This window comes from Medicago sativa, chromosome 5, assembly GCF_051527215.1.
Source record: "Medicago sativa cultivar Bolivia chromosome 5, Bolivia_mono, whole genome shotgun sequence".
In the NCBI taxonomy this organism is placed as follows: Eukaryota; Viridiplantae; Streptophyta; class Magnoliopsida; order Fabales; family Fabaceae; genus Medicago; species Medicago sativa.
Window position 1 is genome coordinate 70458505 of NC_140753.1, and position 17518 is coordinate 70476022.

General features: G+C 34.2%; 2 protein-coding genes and 1 long non-coding RNA gene across 8 annotated transcripts; 1 reads left to right on the forward strand and 2 right to left on the reverse strand.

Moving 5' to 3' along the window:
* Nucleotides 1-2167, reverse strand: LOC146924518 (F-box/LRR-repeat protein 16-like). Its single transcript, XM_085710623.1, has one exon. The coding sequence runs from the start codon at nucleotides 2026-2028 to the stop codon at nucleotides 223-225; it is 1806 nt and encodes a 601-aa protein (XP_085566749.1). The 5' UTR covers nucleotides 2029-2167; the 3' UTR covers nucleotides 1-222.
* A 5689-nt stretch (nucleotides 2168-7856) lies between these two features.
* Nucleotides 7857-9742, reverse strand: LOC146924519 (F-box/LRR-repeat protein 16-like). Its single transcript, XM_085711871.1, has one exon. The coding sequence runs from the start codon at nucleotides 9740-9742 to the stop codon at nucleotides 7916-7918; it is 1827 nt and encodes a 608-aa protein (XP_085567997.1). The 3' UTR covers nucleotides 7857-7915.
* Nucleotides 9743-10104: 362 nt separating this feature from the next.
* LOC146924520 (uncharacterized) lies at nucleotides 10105-14967 on the forward strand. 6 transcript variants are annotated; one of them, XR_015010691.1, is made up of 9 exons: nucleotides 10105-10600; nucleotides 10984-11295; nucleotides 11427-11502; nucleotides 12511-12587; nucleotides 12855-12992; nucleotides 13168-13315; nucleotides 13880-13946; nucleotides 14060-14109; nucleotides 14669-14967. It is a non-coding gene; the product is annotated as an uncharacterized LOC146924520 (long non-coding RNA). The 6 variants fall into 6 exon arrangements; XR_015010692.1 differs by having other exon boundaries at nucleotides 10105-10444; XR_015010696.1 differs by having other exon boundaries at nucleotides 14060-14075; nucleotides 14669-14805.
* The last annotated feature ends 2551 nt before the right edge of the window (nucleotides 14968-17518 follow it).

Consider the following 17518-nt stretch of genomic DNA (forward strand, 5'->3'; position numbering starts at 1 on the left):
TGATGAGCAACTTACATCATTAATTTCTCAATAAGTTAAATCTCAATAAAATAAAATGAACGAATCTTAAGTACTCAATATGCTACAAAATAACTTAAGCAATTATCATGCCCAGGCTAATAAGCAATAAGTTACAAAAGTAATTTCTCAGATAAGTAAATCTTTTAAAAAAAAAATCTAACATCACTTCAGCACAGCATTTTGACTTGAGCATGTCAGGGTTCAATGTTCAAGAAGGCATCCATGACGCGAGAAGAGTTTTCTATTTCTTTTACTCAAAGGAAAACCAGGTGGAGCAGCTATCTTTCTCAAGGATGGGCTTAAAAACACCATGGATGCAACAACGTTAGCATGGACTCCACTACAATCATCCAAATTGATCTCTCTGAGTTTTGTGCAGTTTTTGACCACATGCATCACTCCCTTCTCGGTGACATTCGTACAAAGTTGCAGCGAGAGTTGCAAAAGCCCACGACACATCTTTGAGATTACATAGAGTGTTTGATCATCAATTCTTGTATGTGTCAAGTCCAACACCTTCAGGTCGGGAACTTCAAAGTCGATTTCAAGTGACTTAAGACTTGAACAGTTGGTTAGGTTTAAATGCCTAATCTTACGACATCTCCTTAAAACCTGAGCAACACATTGGTCGGTTATGTAAGAGCAACGGTTCAAATCAAGAAGTTGCAGATTGGGGAAAGTGGAAGCAAACAGTATGAGGTTTTCATCTTTCAGCGTAAAATTGTTGGAGAGACAGAGAGACTTAAATTGAGGGTATGCAACAAGAGAATCCCTGGAAGAATTAGAGTTGTAGCTGGAGGCCATGAATTCCTTCCTGATACATGCGAATCTGAGATTGACCTCACTAAGTGAAGGACAGTTCCTAACCAGTGCAAACAAAGCAGAATATGAGAGGTTAGTACAATAACTGAGGTTTATAGACACCAAATCAGGAAGAAATAAAGACAACTCAGCAACATGGTGATCAGTGAGAAAATCAGTTTCTTGAAGGTCCAAATGTTGTATACGGAGACACTTGGATAAAAAAAGCAAGATTCCAGAAAAAGTGTAGCCGGTGCAATATCCAAGGCCAAGGCTCGTCAAAGGAAGACTTTGCATTGCAATAGAGGAAAGGAAGTGATCGGAGATGCGCCAGCAGGACAAATCAAGACAAGTCAAAGCCTTTAAACTGGTTAAGGAGTCGATGAAATTAGAAGTAACAAACATTGCTTGGTTTTGGGAGATGAGTAAAGGAGAGTGGGATAGAGAGCTCAAGTTGGGTCTCTGACGGAGAGCAGAAGCAATACCGTGGTTGGTAATGCGATAACAATCTATAAGGATGGCTTCTTTGAGGAACTTACAGTTGGTAAACAAGTGGAAAATGAATTGGTCATTGATGTAGTAATGACGAGTGAGATTAACCTTGCGGAGGAGTTTGAAAAGTGCAGGGAGCACTGAAAGAGCCTCCTCCTCCTCCACTACTTGGAAATTCGCAGGGTTACCGAGATCAAATTGTTCTAGGAACGGGAAACATTCGGCGATGAGCTTCAGATCATGTGTGGTATTGATAAAGCCTATGTTGGAACAAGTGAGAGTAGTGACTGTAGAGGAGGAAAAAGCTCGCAAGCCAATCGTGGGAATGGTGGATTGGTTGGAGAGGTTGAGAGATGTGAGATGGTTCAACTTCAAAGAAGATATTTGGATGAGAAGATTGTTGAGGTCACCGTAAAAGTGTGAAAAGTCGAGAGAGGTGAGGTTGGTAAATCTATGGATGAGACGAGGCAGGAAAGGGAGGGTTGGATGACGAATTCTTAGAAAGAATTTGTGACGATTGGTGACGGAGAGGAAGTGTTTTGAGACGAGGGAGAGAGACTTCAAGTAACAGCGGTTATCGTCTTCTAAGTCGCCATCTTCGTTAAGAAATCTGAACACATGTTCCCAGCAATCATCCGGTAAATCAAAGTCTGAATAAGAAGAACAACGGACTGATTCTGAGGAGTAACTTCTCCTCTGCCTTTTCAATTTCATTGCTACCGGTGGGGAGGGATTAGGTTCGTTAGCTTGAAACTTGGTTGGATGGATGGTTTTTTTTATTCTTCAGAACCAAGCCCTAAACTAAACTAATATATATTAGATTTGATACATAGCCAATAATAGATTATTCTACTCCTCTTGAAAGATTTTTTTACTAAAAAAACAAACAAACAAATCTTTCGAATTTTAGATGTAACCCTCAAAACGATAACTCCACACTTTATGGATTTCTAAATTAATCTCATTAGTCATTCCATTCCAAATTTTCTAAATTAATCTCATTCCATTCCAAATTTTATGCGTATAGAGAAAATTTGAATTTTAAACTCAAATTTATTATTCCTTAAAAAAAAAAAAACTCAAATTTATTAAGTGTGAGATTTCTAGTTGAAACATGCATGACTTCTAAGAGCTTGTTTCTCAAAACCTTACACCAACCAACCACAAAAATAACGGAGACAAATATCTTTTCATTAGGAGTAAGAAGACGACGTAGAACAACTATAGCAAGAATTTGCAACATTATGTTACCATGGAGCAACATGTTTCATGTAAAGAAAAAACTTCTTAGTTTATTTGGGGAACCCATTCTAGAGAAACTTGATATACGATGACAAATCTCAACAAGTTTGAGCTAAGGGTTAAAAAGTTGAGGGTTCAGGGTTCAAGTCTTGGTAAGGAGAAAAACTAAAATAACAATTAACACAACATTTGCCATTTAAAAAAAAGATGATAGCAGTCACAGTGAGCGTACCTCATACCTCACATTGTTTGAGAAAATTTCAACATTGTTATACTCAAATGCTCACAAATCCTGACACACTTGGCAAACTATTTGTAATATAGATTTGGTGTTTGATATCATCTTTCTCTTCAAGTATGGGTGGGAAGAGGCAACCTTCGTCAGGTCTAGACCATGCCAGATTTTAACATTGTTATTCCGGAGTAATAGGGTCAGATAAGAATAGTTGATTGGGAATCCAACCAAGAAGCACCAATTTATCTTCTGTCCACCCTTGAAGATGACATGATCAATCACAAAAGGTAAAAAGTAAAATTGAAGCGTCCATGTTTTCCAACACTACAACATAATTGAAATTTAGTAACAATTGAAAAATATAACCAAATCAAGAAAAATGTTACTAATTAAATTTAGTAACATTTGAACAATTGTTAGGTAAAACTCGTGTAATAGCTTATGTACCGGTTTATAGTATTATTAGTAACATTAAAAAAATGTTGCTTATTTATATTTTGCAACACTTTAATATCACCAGTAACATTAAAAAAAATGTCACATAATAACTTTTGAGAATTTGTAAAAAGTGTCGCAAAGTTGCCTAGACTAAAATTGTGAATCTACCAAATTTGACTTTGCTAAGACCTCATTCAAATTTTGAATTAGCCAAAATTTGAAGACCAAATTTCGTTGATATTTGCAACTCTAAATATGTTCTCATACACATTTGAAATTTCATTTCATAATGGGAATGAACTATGCAACACGATTTCAATTACATACTAAACCGATTACAAGTTTTCATCCACAAAAGTGTGCAAAGGTAAGAAGAAAAATGTGTAATAAACCTTCACTATGGAGGCATACAAAATATATATCTAGGGCTCTGTTTCTTTTTACTATGTTTTCAGTTTCTCACTAAGTAGGGCACGTCCATAGCCTCACTAGTTTTTGCAATGCATTATCCGAAAGGTTGGGTAACATTAACATATAATCATCACTGTTATCAATGTTGATAGAAAGAAAATTATTGTGTGAAAGATTCAGATAACCTAGTTTTTTAAATTTTGAAAATTGTTGAACCTCCACAAACTTAAGTTTGTTGAAGACAAATCTAAGTTGTTAAAATTTTGGAGTTTATATATTGAATTTGGAAAATGACCTTGTAGGTTGTTATTAGAGAGATACAAAGATTGCAACGAATATGTTGAGAACTCACCAATGAACCCTGTGAGATGGTTGTCGTTGAGATGTAGCCTTAACAATGAAGTCAAATGATAACACCATTGTGGAATTGTTCCATTTAACATGTTATAACCCAAAATCAAAGAAGAGCTCAATTTTGAACGTTTTGTTATTTCAATTGGAATTCGGCCAACTAGTTTGTTAGATGATAAAATTAAAACAGTAAGATGAGGTAGATGAAAAAGTGATGATGGAACTTGTCCTGCTAGGTTGTTAGAGGAAAGTGATAAAAATTTCAATTTGATTAAATTTCCATAAACATTTGGGATGTTACCGCTAAATTTATTATATCCAAGGTCACAATGAATGAGGTGTGTGAGGTTTGAAAGTATCGGTAAGATCTCACCATTAAGTTTATTTCTTGATAGGTCCAAATATGTTAGTTGTGTGAGGTTCCTCAAAGATAGAGGAACCATCCCATCAAAATTGCAACCTGAAAAGGCTAATTGAGAAAGATACTTCAAATGCCCTATAGAATTAGGAATTTCACCTGAGAAAGTGATGTCAGATAGGACAAAGTACCTTAGGCTTTGTTTGGGAGTTTGGAGGGGAGGGTTTTGGAAAAAAGGAAGGAGCAAGTGGAAGAAATAGAAGACATTGGGAGGAGAGGGCTTTGGAGGTTAATTTTTTACTCATAATAAAAAATCCCCCTCATTTGGGGGAACTCAAAAATTGCATTGGGGGAGGGTTTTGGGGGGTTATGGAGGGTTTATATGAACTTTTCAAATTCAATCTATGTTCTTATAATATTCTTAAAATTAAAAGTATATTAATTATAAATATTAGTTTATCGTTCTCTAAAAAACTGTTATTTCAAAAAATGTGATTTTTTTGTCCATTTTTCTATATATTTTCAACCCCCCAAAACCCTCCCCTCCCTTCCCCTCCAAACTCCCAAACAAAGCCTTAAAGGAGTGCTCCAGTTTGACTTTGGAAGTTGATCACTAAGATGTTGATTAAATGACAAATCTAATTTTTGAAGATTTAATAAAGAGAGGATGTCACTTGACAAATTTCCTTGCAACTCAGTTTCTGATAGACTAAGAGAAACCAAAGAGCATGACAAATTCATTAGCATAAACAAAGAGATCTCTCCGATTGAAGACATATCTACATTATCTAGATAAAGCTCCCTTAAATTAGTAGCATTATGAATGAGTTTCTTCCATGTGAATGGATTGGAAGACTTTGCATTGCAATAGAGGAAAGGAAGTGATCGGAGATGTGCCAGCAGGACAAATCAAGACAAGTCAAAGCCTTTAAACTGGTTAAGGAGTCGATGAAATTAGAAGACATTGCTTGGTTTTGGGAGATGAGTAAAGGGGAGTGGGATAAAGAGCTTAAGTCGGGTCTCTGACGGAGAGCAGAAGCAATGCCGTGGTTGGGAATGCGATAACAATCTATGAGGATGGCTTCTTTGAGGAACTTACAGTTGGCAAACAATTGGAAAATGAATTGGTCCTTGATGTAGTAATGACGAGTGAGATTAACCTTGCGGAGGAGTTTGAAAAGTGCCAGGAGCACCGATAGAGCTTCCTCCTCCACTACTTCAGAATATGCAGGTTACTGAGATCAAGTTGTTCGAGGAAAGGGAAACAATCGGCGATGAGCTTGAGATCATGAGTGGTATTGATAATGCGTATGTTGGAACAAGTGAGAGTGGTAATTGTAGAGGAGGAGGAGGAGGAAAAAGCTCGCAAGCCAATAGTGGGAATGGTGAATTGGTTGGAGAGATTGAGAGATGTCAGATGGTTCAACTTCAAAGAAGAGATTTGGATGAGAAGATCGTTGAGGTCACCGTAAAAGTGTGAAAAGTCGAGGGAGGTGAGGTTGGTGAATCTACGGAAGAGACGAGGTAGGAAAGGGAGGGTTGGATGACAGATTCTGAGGAAGAATTTGTGACGGTTGGTGACGGATAGGAAGTGTTTTGAGACGAGGGAGAGAGAGTTCAAGTAGTAGCGACGGTTGTCGTCTTCTTCGTCCCCACCTTCATTGAGAAATTTGAACACATGTTCCCAACAATCGTCTGGTAAATTTAAATCTGAATATGATGAACAACAACGAACCGATTCCGAGTACGTAGCAGCTTCTCCCCTGCCTTTTTAATTTCATTGCCGTTGCCGATAGGGACTTATGAGGGATTAGGTTTGTTCGCTTAAAACTTGGTTGGATGGATGGTTTTTATTTTTCAGAACAAAACCCTAAAATAAACTATATATTAGATTAGATGCATAGACAATAATAGATTATCCTCATAAAATATTTTTTTATTAAAAAAAGAATCAAATCATTAGAATTTTAAACGTAAAACCAAAAACGATAACTCCACGCTTTATGGATTTCTAAACTAATATCATTCCTCCTTCAAAAAGAAAAAACTAATCTTATTCCAAATTTTATGCGTAGAAAAAACTAATCTTATTCCAAATTTTATGCGTTATAGTATAGAGAAAATCATTCCTCCTTCAAAAAGAAAAAACTAATCTTATTCCAAATTTTATGCGTAGAAAAAACTAATCTTATTCCAAATTTTATGCGTTATAGTATAGAGAAAATTTGAATTTTAAATAATAAAACTAATAAAAAGTCAAATTTATTATTAAAAAAAAACTCAAATTTATTAAGTGTGAGATTTCTAGTTGAAACATGCATGACTTCTAAGAGCTTGTTTCTCAAAAGATAGCACTGTTTTATTTGCAAAGCATAACAATTGCAGTGATTAGGTAGTTTGGACACTTGTATAACAAAAAGGTGGTTTGGACACTGATTTTAATTGTTTTGATGGAAGATAAACAATCTTCTATAGAACTGAAAAACTTCAATGGTGGTAACGTTTGTGGCTTCATCTTCGTGGTGCTTTGAAATGGTCTCTTAATGACACAAGGAATAAGATCTTACCCTTAGTTGTGGTTTCAAACATAGCATGTCTTCTATTGATGCTATGGCATATGATTGATTGTGAAGAGAATTATGCATTCATTTTTTCTTCCACCGTGATACCAAAAATACACTTACTGTCATTTTCAATTCATGTGTTCAGCATCAGTAACTTAGGAAGTTAAGTTTTAAGGACAAAATTCATAAAAGGAAAGTATATGGATCACTAAGATATTGAGGAATAAATTCATGTTCCATCTTATTGTGCTCTTATTTAAGGTAAGAGAGGTCTCTTCTCTTTAGTGATTTAGATTTTTGATGTTGGAGATTGATAGTAGATAATGTGAAGAAGTTTTAAACAAAAAATAAAGTCCAGATTTAGATAAGAGAGAGGAAAATAATAGAGAAAGGAAATGGAAACGGTTTCCTATTTATGGGTTATAGTTTTTTTCCCTCATAACCCACACATGAATAAGGAGAGGATAAAAAACCTGAGTAATTAGTTATAGGTGATGGTCATTTTAATGTGGCCTAATAAATGTTGTCGCATAAGTGACACATGGATTTATAAACTTAAGGTTGCTAATAGTAAAAGATTTCATCATTTGATTTTATCTACTAATTGGACCAAATTAAAATTAATGAAACGCTAAGTAAAAGCAGAGATGAAACATTAGTTAGTAAATAGCTTCAAGAGACAATATCAGACAAAGGGCAACTTCAAAATAAGAAACATAATATGTTGGCATCAATCAACAGGAAGATCCAATTTTCCTTGGAACATTCAAACAATAAGGAAAAGGACAAAACATCATGCATACCTTAGGAAAAAATGGACAATTAGAAAGAATAATATTAATTACATCATTAAGCAAATCTCAATAAAATAAAATAAAAATTGCGACTGACGAGCAACTTACATCATTAATTTCTCAATATGCTACAAAATAACTTAAGCAAATCTGAGAAGTAAATCTTACATCACTTGAGCATAGCATTTTCACTTGAGCATGTCACGGTTCAATCTTCAAGAAGGCATCCATGACGCGAGAAGAGTTTCCTATTTCTTTCACTCGTAGGAAAATCTGGTGGAGCAGCTATCTTTCTCAAGGATGGGCTTAAAACTACCATGGATGCAACAGCATTAGCATGGACTCCACTACAATCATCCAAATTGATCTCTCTGAGTTTTGTGCAGTTTTTGACCACATGCATCACTCCCTTCTCGGTGACATTCGTACAAAGTTGCAGCGACAGTTTCAAAAGCCCACGACACGTCTTTGCCATTGCATAGAGTGTTTGATCATCTACTCTTGTATGTGTCAAGTTCAACACCTCAAGGTTGGGAACTTCAAAGTCGATTTGAAGTGACTTGAAACTTTTACAGTTGGTTAGGTTCAAATGTCTAATCTTATGGCATCTCTTTAAAAGCTGAGCAACACATTGGTCGGTTATGCAAGAGCAACGCTTCAAATTAAGAAGTTGCAGACTGGGGAAAATGGAAGCAAATAGTATGAGGTTTTCATCTTGTAAACGAAAATTGTTGGATAAACCGAGAGACTTGAATTGAGGGTATGCAACAAGAGAATCCCTGGAAGAATTAAAGTTGTCAATGGAGGCCATGACTTTGTTCCCTATACATGCGAATCTGAGATTGACCTCACTAAGAGAAGGACAGTTCCTAACGAGTGCAAAAAAAGCAGAATATGAGAGCAGAGAACAATAACTAAGGTTTATAGACACCAAATCAGGAAGAAACAAAGACAACTCGGCAACATGGTGATCAGTGAGAAAATCAGTATCTTGAAGGTCCAAATGTTGTATACGTAGACACTTGGATAAAAAAAGTAAGATTCCAGAAAAAGTGTAGCCGGTGCAATATCCGAGGCCATGGCTCGTCAAAGGAAGACTTTGCATTGCAATAGAGGAAAGGAAGTGATCGGAGATGCGCCAGCAGGACAAATCAAGACAAGTCAAAGCCTTTAAACTGGCCAAGGAGTCGATGAAATGAGAAGTAACAAACATTGGTTGTGCTATGGACTTGAGTGAAGGGGAGTGGGATAAAGAGTTCAAGTCGGGTCTCAGACGGAGAGCAGAGGCAATACAGTGGTTGGTAATGCGATAACAGTCTATTAGGATGGCTTCTTTGAGAAACTTACAGTTGGTAAACAGCTGGAAAATGAATTGGTCGTTGACATAGTAATGACGAGAGAGATTAACCTTACGAAGGAGTTTGAAAAGTGCTGCGACAACTGAAAGAAGCTCCTCCTCCTCCTCCTCCTCCATCACTTGGAAATTTGAAGGGTTACTGAGATCAAGTTGTTCGAGGAAAGGAAAACAATCTGCGATGAGCTTGAGATCATGAATGGTATTGATAAAGCCTATGTTGGAACAAGTGAGAGTGGTAATTGTAGAGGAGTAGGAGGAGGAAAAAGCTCGCAAGCCGATAGCGGGAATGGTGGATTGGTTAGAGAGATTGAGAGATGTGAAATTGTTCAACTTCAAATAAGAGATTTGGGTGAGAAGATTGTTGAGGTCACAGTAAAAGTGTGAAAAATCGAGGGAGGTAAGGTTGGTGATTCTACGGAAGAGACGGGGTAGGAAAGGGAGGGTTGGATGAGTGATTCTGAGAAAGAATTTGTGACGGTTAGTGATGGAGAGCAAGTGTTTTGAGACGAGGGAGAGAGACTTCAAGTAGTAGCGACGGTTGTCGTCTTCTACCTCGCTATCTTTGTTAAGAAATTTGAACACATGTTCCCAACAATCGTCCGGTAAATCTAAATCTGAATATGAACAACAACAAACCGATTCCGAGTAGCAGCTTCCCCTCTGCCTTTTCAATTTCATTGTCGTCGCCGGTGGGGAGGGATTAGGTTCGTTCGCTTAAAACTTGGGTGGATGGATGGTTTTTATTTTTCAGAACAAAGCCCTAAACTAAACCAATAGTATATATTAATACATAGCCAATACTAGATTATCCTAAACTAATCTCATTCGAATCCTTTATATCTAATCCTAGCAAACATGCTTACCCTAATTGCCAAACCCTAATCCTAATTTTTTGGCTCCAAATCGTTCCAACCGTTAGATGAATCTACATAATCCATCTGTTCCAATAAACACTTTCTTTCAATTTTAAATCACAAGTGCATTGGTAATGTACACTTCACACCGATATTCTACTCAACGTTCCAATATTCTCCCACCACTACCGTCTCTCGAGCTCTCTCTGTATTGCCTCCCGCCTCCTCTATCTTCCTCTCTTTCTCTGAATTTTGTTCCTATCTATCTTCTTCCTTCATTATCCCCTGCCTTCTGATCCTCTTCTCCCCTATCTTCTACTAATCTCTACACCTCCTCCTCACTGCAAAACTGCCACCCCTTACTCCTTCGGTTGTCCTCACCTCCAGAAAGTTAATGCCATGCTCCTGCCATGCTCATACTCTTATGTTTCTCCCCTTTTCAACTCCATTAGCGTTGAACTCGACGGCCGGTCATAGCGAGGGAATCTAATACGATACACAAGGTTACTCTTCTCCAATGAATGAGGTGATTACAGAGCCTTTAGATTCTTTTACATTTTGGAAAGCATTTTGGTCACGATTTGCTTTCATATTTTTCTTTCTGAAATCTATTTCTCATATGTTCACGTTCCATTTCTTGTTTATTTCAACAATGGAAAATTCTCATGAGAACAAGCAAAAGGTAAATACAAATTCCTCTTTGTGAATAAGTTTTTCTTCTTACTTTTGTCCACAAGCTGTTTGATATATTGTCTCTGTGAACTTTCACTTATAATTTGGTTTTTCATTCAATGTTTTAAAACCCATTTCTAATTCATAATATCATTTTTAGTTTTTAAATTGTTGAACTCCATATAACAAAGTTGGTTACACAATTGGTTAACCTTTCTACTCTATTTTGGTTTAATTTTTTTATTGATTAAATAGTAGAGGCAATATATGTGGTTAGGTTAGGCCAGTTGAGTTATGTGCTTGATTTTAATTGTTAACAATCATTGTCCTTTGAACAATTGTAATTTCATAGTATATTAGTCATGAGTTATGAATAATTGCTCTTCAAACCAGTGCTCAAGATGTATCAAGTAGCGAGTCAAGAAGCACATTTGCTTGGAAAGTAATCATTCGAGAAAGCCACTACACCAATTTCACACGGCCATGTCTAGAAAGAACCACAAACAGTACCAAAAAAATGCAGAAAAATTGACAACAGAAAAATGAAAGCAGAATGAACCAAGTACATTGACTAACTGGTGTAAAATAAAAATTTGTTTTATGTATGTCCTCGGAGACTTCTGTGTCAAATAAATAGGAGATTTGGGTATTATAAAAGGTTTGTTGAAATATGGACTTGATGACATCTACATGGATTGATTATTGGCAAATTAATCTGTCTTTAGTTGTTTTTTCATTTTGTTATTTCATCAAAGACAATAGATAAATTTTTGTAGTTTTTTTAGCGAATTGGGATTTTTGAGCTTTTTAATTTTATTTTATTGTTCTGCTTGCAGGTAGTGTTAAGTGGAAATAAACTTTAACAATATGTCATGGCTTCATTTGGTAGTACAATGAAATGCACATTTATAGGTAAAGTGCTTATCTTTTTGTCTCTTTCACGCATACAATAAAAAGAAAAACCATGACATATGTATTTGATAAATTTCAAGTTTGCAATGTCAGGAACTATCCATTACTGAGAATAGTTAATGTTTAGCTTAATGGTATGTTCGATACATTTTAAGATGATTTATAGGTAACATGAAGGAAGTAACATGAGGGTTAATATAAAGGCTAACCAAAAACCATCCTCTACAACATTTGCACTTCCTTTTGTGCATTTTTTATTTTAGAGTTTTTGATTCTCATTTCACTATGGCTAATGCTTTTTATTCTATCTCTGATCTGATGTGGTTCTAGATTTTCACTTGATATTCCATTCCAGATGTTTGAAAAATGGTTCATTTGCTGTCATTTTTAATTGTTTCTTTTCAAATTATTCGCAACCACTAAGCAAATCTTATTTCCATGAAAATAATGCTATAAGAACTATCTGATAAACGATATCTGATTATTGACAATGATTATCACTCTTTTACTTTTTACTAAATAGAGTTTGGCTTTTTGATTGGCTATTTTAAAACAACTTAATGGTAACTCTCTCTTTTTAGGCTAAAATTTGCTTTTCTAAAATTAGATGTTCCTTTTTTTAGCTAGAAGTTGATTAAACGACCTTTAAAATTTGCGTATGATTTTTTGACAGTAAATTATAGAGAAGCATTGATTTTTAAAGCACGGATTATAGAGAAGCACCGACTTTTTTTGATGGGATCAAAAATTTTAGGCTAGATGTCATGCTGATTTTAACACGCTTTTGTGTTGATATTAACACACTTGAAGCAGAAACATGAAGAGTGGACTTCATGTCATGCTGATTTAATTAAATTTTGGGCTGAAATATATTCCAAAAATGACCATAAATCTCTTAATAAAGTTTAAGCAATATGACACAAAAAGCGTGAACACCCGGTAATAGATACGTTTTCATTATATTTGCTAACATGAGTCCTAACTATAACTTTGTGTATGTCTCATCAGGTATTCCACAAAACCACTGCCATAGCTAAAGCTTTCAAATGATTGAGGAATAAACTAAAGTGCAACTTGCTTGAAAGGTAAGCATATGTTTAATATATATAAAATGTTATATTGTTATTAAAACTATCAAACATATTCTCTATCCTATTTTTTATATGCATTTCGCTGGTATTATTTGTTTAACTTGCCTTGCCCTCAAAATTTTATTGACAACTCTTTTAAGAAGGGGCACATCCCTGATTGACATTTATTTAGAGGGTGTATGTGAAATAAATTGCAATATGTACATAACTACAATGTTTTATATCTAACATATATGATTTTAATTTCTTTTGGGAATTGAGGTGGCTGCTCAATCATAATGAAGTGGAAGCGTAGGAGATCGAGTGATGGTTGGCAGCGCTTCTTGAACGTTGAATCAGAGGGAGCAAAGACCATGGGGGTTGACCAGAATTCTTGAAGGCAGAATCTCGGCTTATTAGGTATGTATTGTATTGATAGATCTCAATTATGGATGAAGTATACACTTCTTTTAGTTTTACTCTAAGAAAAATAGTTTGCTTTTGTAAGTGTCTGGTAGAAGTGATAGGATCATATTATATTTGTTTATTTCTTGAAACTCTTCCTCTTTTGAACCACTTTCAAAATTTTGTTTAGGTGAGTGTATATTTTGATCAACTACCTTCACATGATAAGGATTTTTGGACTTAATTCATAGTAAGACTATTGGATTCCTGTCATGTCAAAGTTGTAGACTGCTTCAATTTCAAGCTACTTCTAAGGCACCATCATTTTCAAGTCCAAGGTACTCATCTCTATTTTATGAGGTCATTCTTTGAGGTCTTATAGCCCAATTGTTGTGCATAGAAGTTTAATTTACTATTGAAATGCAAAGGTGATGTGCATTCTTTGTTAATGATTGTTGCTTAGTTTTTCAAATTATTGAAGTCGTGTTTCTTAGTTAGATTGTGTTATATATGGACTTCAATTTTTCTTTGGATTTAGTGAATGATGAAATTTTGTGAGGATTAGTAACTTAAAGTTTCTACTGCTATCTTAATTCTATTCTCATACCTTAATTTTTTGATATTATCTCCTTAGTATGTTAAATTTTGTAATCCCTGTATCCCTTTCCTTTTTCTTTTTAAGCCATTGCATGTTAACATTTCTTTGCTTTGGTTGGTTCTATACATGGTCTCTCATTAACATTTCCTCTCACTCATTAGCACCTTCTCTATTTAACCACTTCAATAATTTATTCCTCTAAAATTACCACTTATTTTTGTTCTCACTGTTAACTCTTCTATCTCTATTTTCACTCTTCTTTAATTCCCTTTTGGCTTCCTCATCCCTCATTGTTTTTGCATAGGATATATAACCAATTTAATTTAATATGGATATGATGGACAGTGGAGACACTTGCAAAAAATGAGATGGTATTGTTCTTTTATCGTGATTTTTATTCATTCACCAACTATGATGTTGAAGATTGAAGAAAACAATGTTGTTAATTTTTTGGCCTCATTACAATTTTTTTTCTCCTTTGCAGGAACTATTTTCATTTGGTTAGTTATTTGTATTCTGCACTTTGCTATTGGTGTACGTTATGATTCTTAGAGCATCTCCAATGCTAGAACCATATTTATGTTCTTGAAGCATTTTGGTGGGGTCCAAAGGTGCCACATGTGTATTAAGAACATCCTTTCATTTTTACTCCAATGCAAAGAACAATATTTATGTTCTTAACTTACATTATAGGGTCCCACAATTGGCCCCACATATTTTTATTTATTTCAATACTTTTAAATTAAAATACTTATTAAAATACCTTTTCTTTTCTTCTCTTCACAAACAAAACCTGCTGTCCCCACGCCAAGTAGAGAAAAGAAACAAAACCTGTGTATTTTCTCTCTCTTACTCTCCTTTTTTTCATCTGCTTTTTCTGACAGTTTTGCTGCTGGAACATGTTCTTCACATAGAACGGTTCTCCAACATGGATGCCACATCATCCATCTCCAATGGTAAAGAAAACAAGAACTTGCTTTTAAGTATCAAGAACACTGTCAAGAACTAGCATTGGAGTTGCTCTTAGTGTTATGTATGTCTTTAATCAACTTTTTCCATTTTCTAATTTGTATTGGTTTTTATGTTTGAGTAGGAAGAATGAGGCATAAGTCATTTGAGCTTTGAAATAAGGAGCAAGATTGATGATGTTCTCTTAAGTATGGAATTAGGAGCAGAAAAATATGTATTGGTCCCTGTTAAGTTTAAGAAAATCTGAAATTTTGATTTTGATTTTGTATTGTTGCCTTTTTTCATTAATTCTCTATGACATGTTTTATGTGATGCACAATTACAGAGGGTGAACATTTTTTGTATATGAATAAATGTGATGTTATTTGATATTTGATGTAATTTTTTGGATATTGTCTATTGCATGGTCTTTACGGTGGACTATTTATGTTTTGTATATAAGGTATGTATAATATTTTGGTAGGTTGCTAGCCTGGTATATACACGCTTGCATTTAGTGTATGTTTGTGTTCAATTGTCCAAACCAAACATAATTAACAAGCGTAGCTAAGTTGTGTCTATTTATAAATAATTATAAAAATCCATCAATATGATTTCTATAGTTGTCCATAATTTCTCTCCAAACGTTTTTCACTTTTACTATTATTTTTTTCTTTTCTTAATGTTCGTTTGAATTGGTTTATTTTTTAGCCTATGAAAAACAACTTAAGACAAAAATAGACTTTTATGTTAATTTATATGTTCTTACTTTATTTTAAATAAAGCCAAAGAAAGCAATAAAAGATCAGAAGAGGGTCTGAACTCATAAGTTCTTACCAAGTGTATGTTTTTACATGGTCAGTAGTATGGTGCAGTTTCACGAGTTACATTAAAATGATTGATGATATTGATAATTGACGAAGATGATAAAATGGAACTCGATTGATAATCACAAAGATGGGCATATATGTTCTTGAGGGTAAGGTGATAACAGGAGACAATATTGGTGAAAAGGTCTATATACCTAGATTATCATTGTGTCTTGATACGGGAATTCCTTTTAAATTTTAATGTCGACAGTTAGCTATATTTGTATCTTTTGCAATGACTATTAATAAAAGTCAATGACAGTCACTAAAAGAAGTTGGCATATACCTTCCTTAGTCAATGTTTTCACATGATTAGTTGTATGTTGCAATATTGAGAGTTACATCAAGAAATGGTTTGAAACTTATGTTGACCGATGAATATGGCAACTACATTAATATGACTTTAAATGTGGTGTATAGAGAGATTTTTCGAAACGTGTAAAACCTGAATTATAAAATTGTAAGAAATGTTTGTAAATATATATGACCCGTGCTGCAGCACGGGTGAACGATCTAGTTTTAAATGTAACCCTAAACTTTTTTTTGGTAGTGAATGTAACCCTAAACTAATCTCATTCCAAATTTTATAATAGAGAAAATTTGAAATTTAAATAATAACACTAAACAAAACTCAAATTTATTATTGTTATTTTTTTAAGTTATTTCAACGTCCTCTTCTTTTCAAAATCACTCATATGAATTGTTTGTCCTTCTTCTTTAGTTAAATAAGTGATTGCCACATATTTTATGTCTTCTTTCGTTTGTTTTTGTGATTTCATCGTCTTTGCACTCCGTACCCGTCTATCTCGTCTTCTTATTACGTTAATGCGTATAAATTACCAACATTAGTTTTTATGAAATTTTGATTAAAATTATAGGTATAGATATTATATATTTTTTGCACTTTGATATTGTAACAAATTATACTTATCTTTTTGAATGATACCGACAATATAACAAATATAATATCTTTAAAAAAAAATATAACAAATATAATATAAATTCTTATCTTTTTGAGAGACGCCAATAAAATATCATTCTTATAGTCAAATTTGTTTGAGAGTATAATTGGAAGGAGAAAAAATCAGCCCAAAACATCGTATTTTCTTTATATAGAGTATAAATATAAATATACTAAGTGCAAAGAATTGTTTTTTCAATACAGATATATTAAAATTTTGTTTGTAGTGTTATTTTCTTTTGAGTTTTTTTTAAAAATTTGTTTGATGAAAAGGAAAGAAAAAGGAAAGAGAGAGAAAAACACGAGAAAAGTGAGTTCTCATAGCATCCACCATGAAAGAACTAGTTAGAGAAGTTGGACATTAACTCCAAGACACATTGCAGCATTCAAAATATTTAGCTAACAAGTCTGCACAATTGTTCCCTCCTGCAAGGAATGATGAAAAATGAAGACTTGAAGATAATCCATAAACTGCGGAATGCAATTGATGATAGAAGCATATGAATGTGCCGGTTATACTCCATCTTCAATCAAAACTCAAAGAAGATTTGCAATCTCATTCATACATGATAGATCTACTAAGAGAAGCCAAGAGACCAATCACTCATGCCCGACGATTTTTCATTTTTTTTTTGGTAAAGTAGGCTATTAGCTATAATTTCACCTCTTAAACTGAATAAACGATGAATTAAGAGTTTGAACCTCGCCTTTCATATTGCAATAAACTATTTCTACCAAGTATCAACTGAGTAACAACGATTTGGGTTTTATGATTTCAACTTATATTATACAGGAAAATTTACCTTGTACCCCAACATTTATACCTCTACCCATACATATTATCAAAAATACCAATTTTAACCCTTTCTAAAATTACACCCATCCACCCTATCATGTGTTTCCAGGAATGAAAACCCATATCAAAATTACACTCATCCACTTGATCTTGTGTTTCCAGGAATGAAAAGTTAATCGGTTTTCCAGAATTGATCATCATATCAAAAAGCTTATTGACTATCTCTATCAATTCAGGTTGTCGCAGTAGTAATCTAACGGTTCTCCTCGATTTCATAGTTATCTTCTTAATCACATTTTCAACAAATTAAATCATTAAGATTATTGCAAAAATAACAAAGGGGGAAAATCGTGAGAAGCTATAAATTAA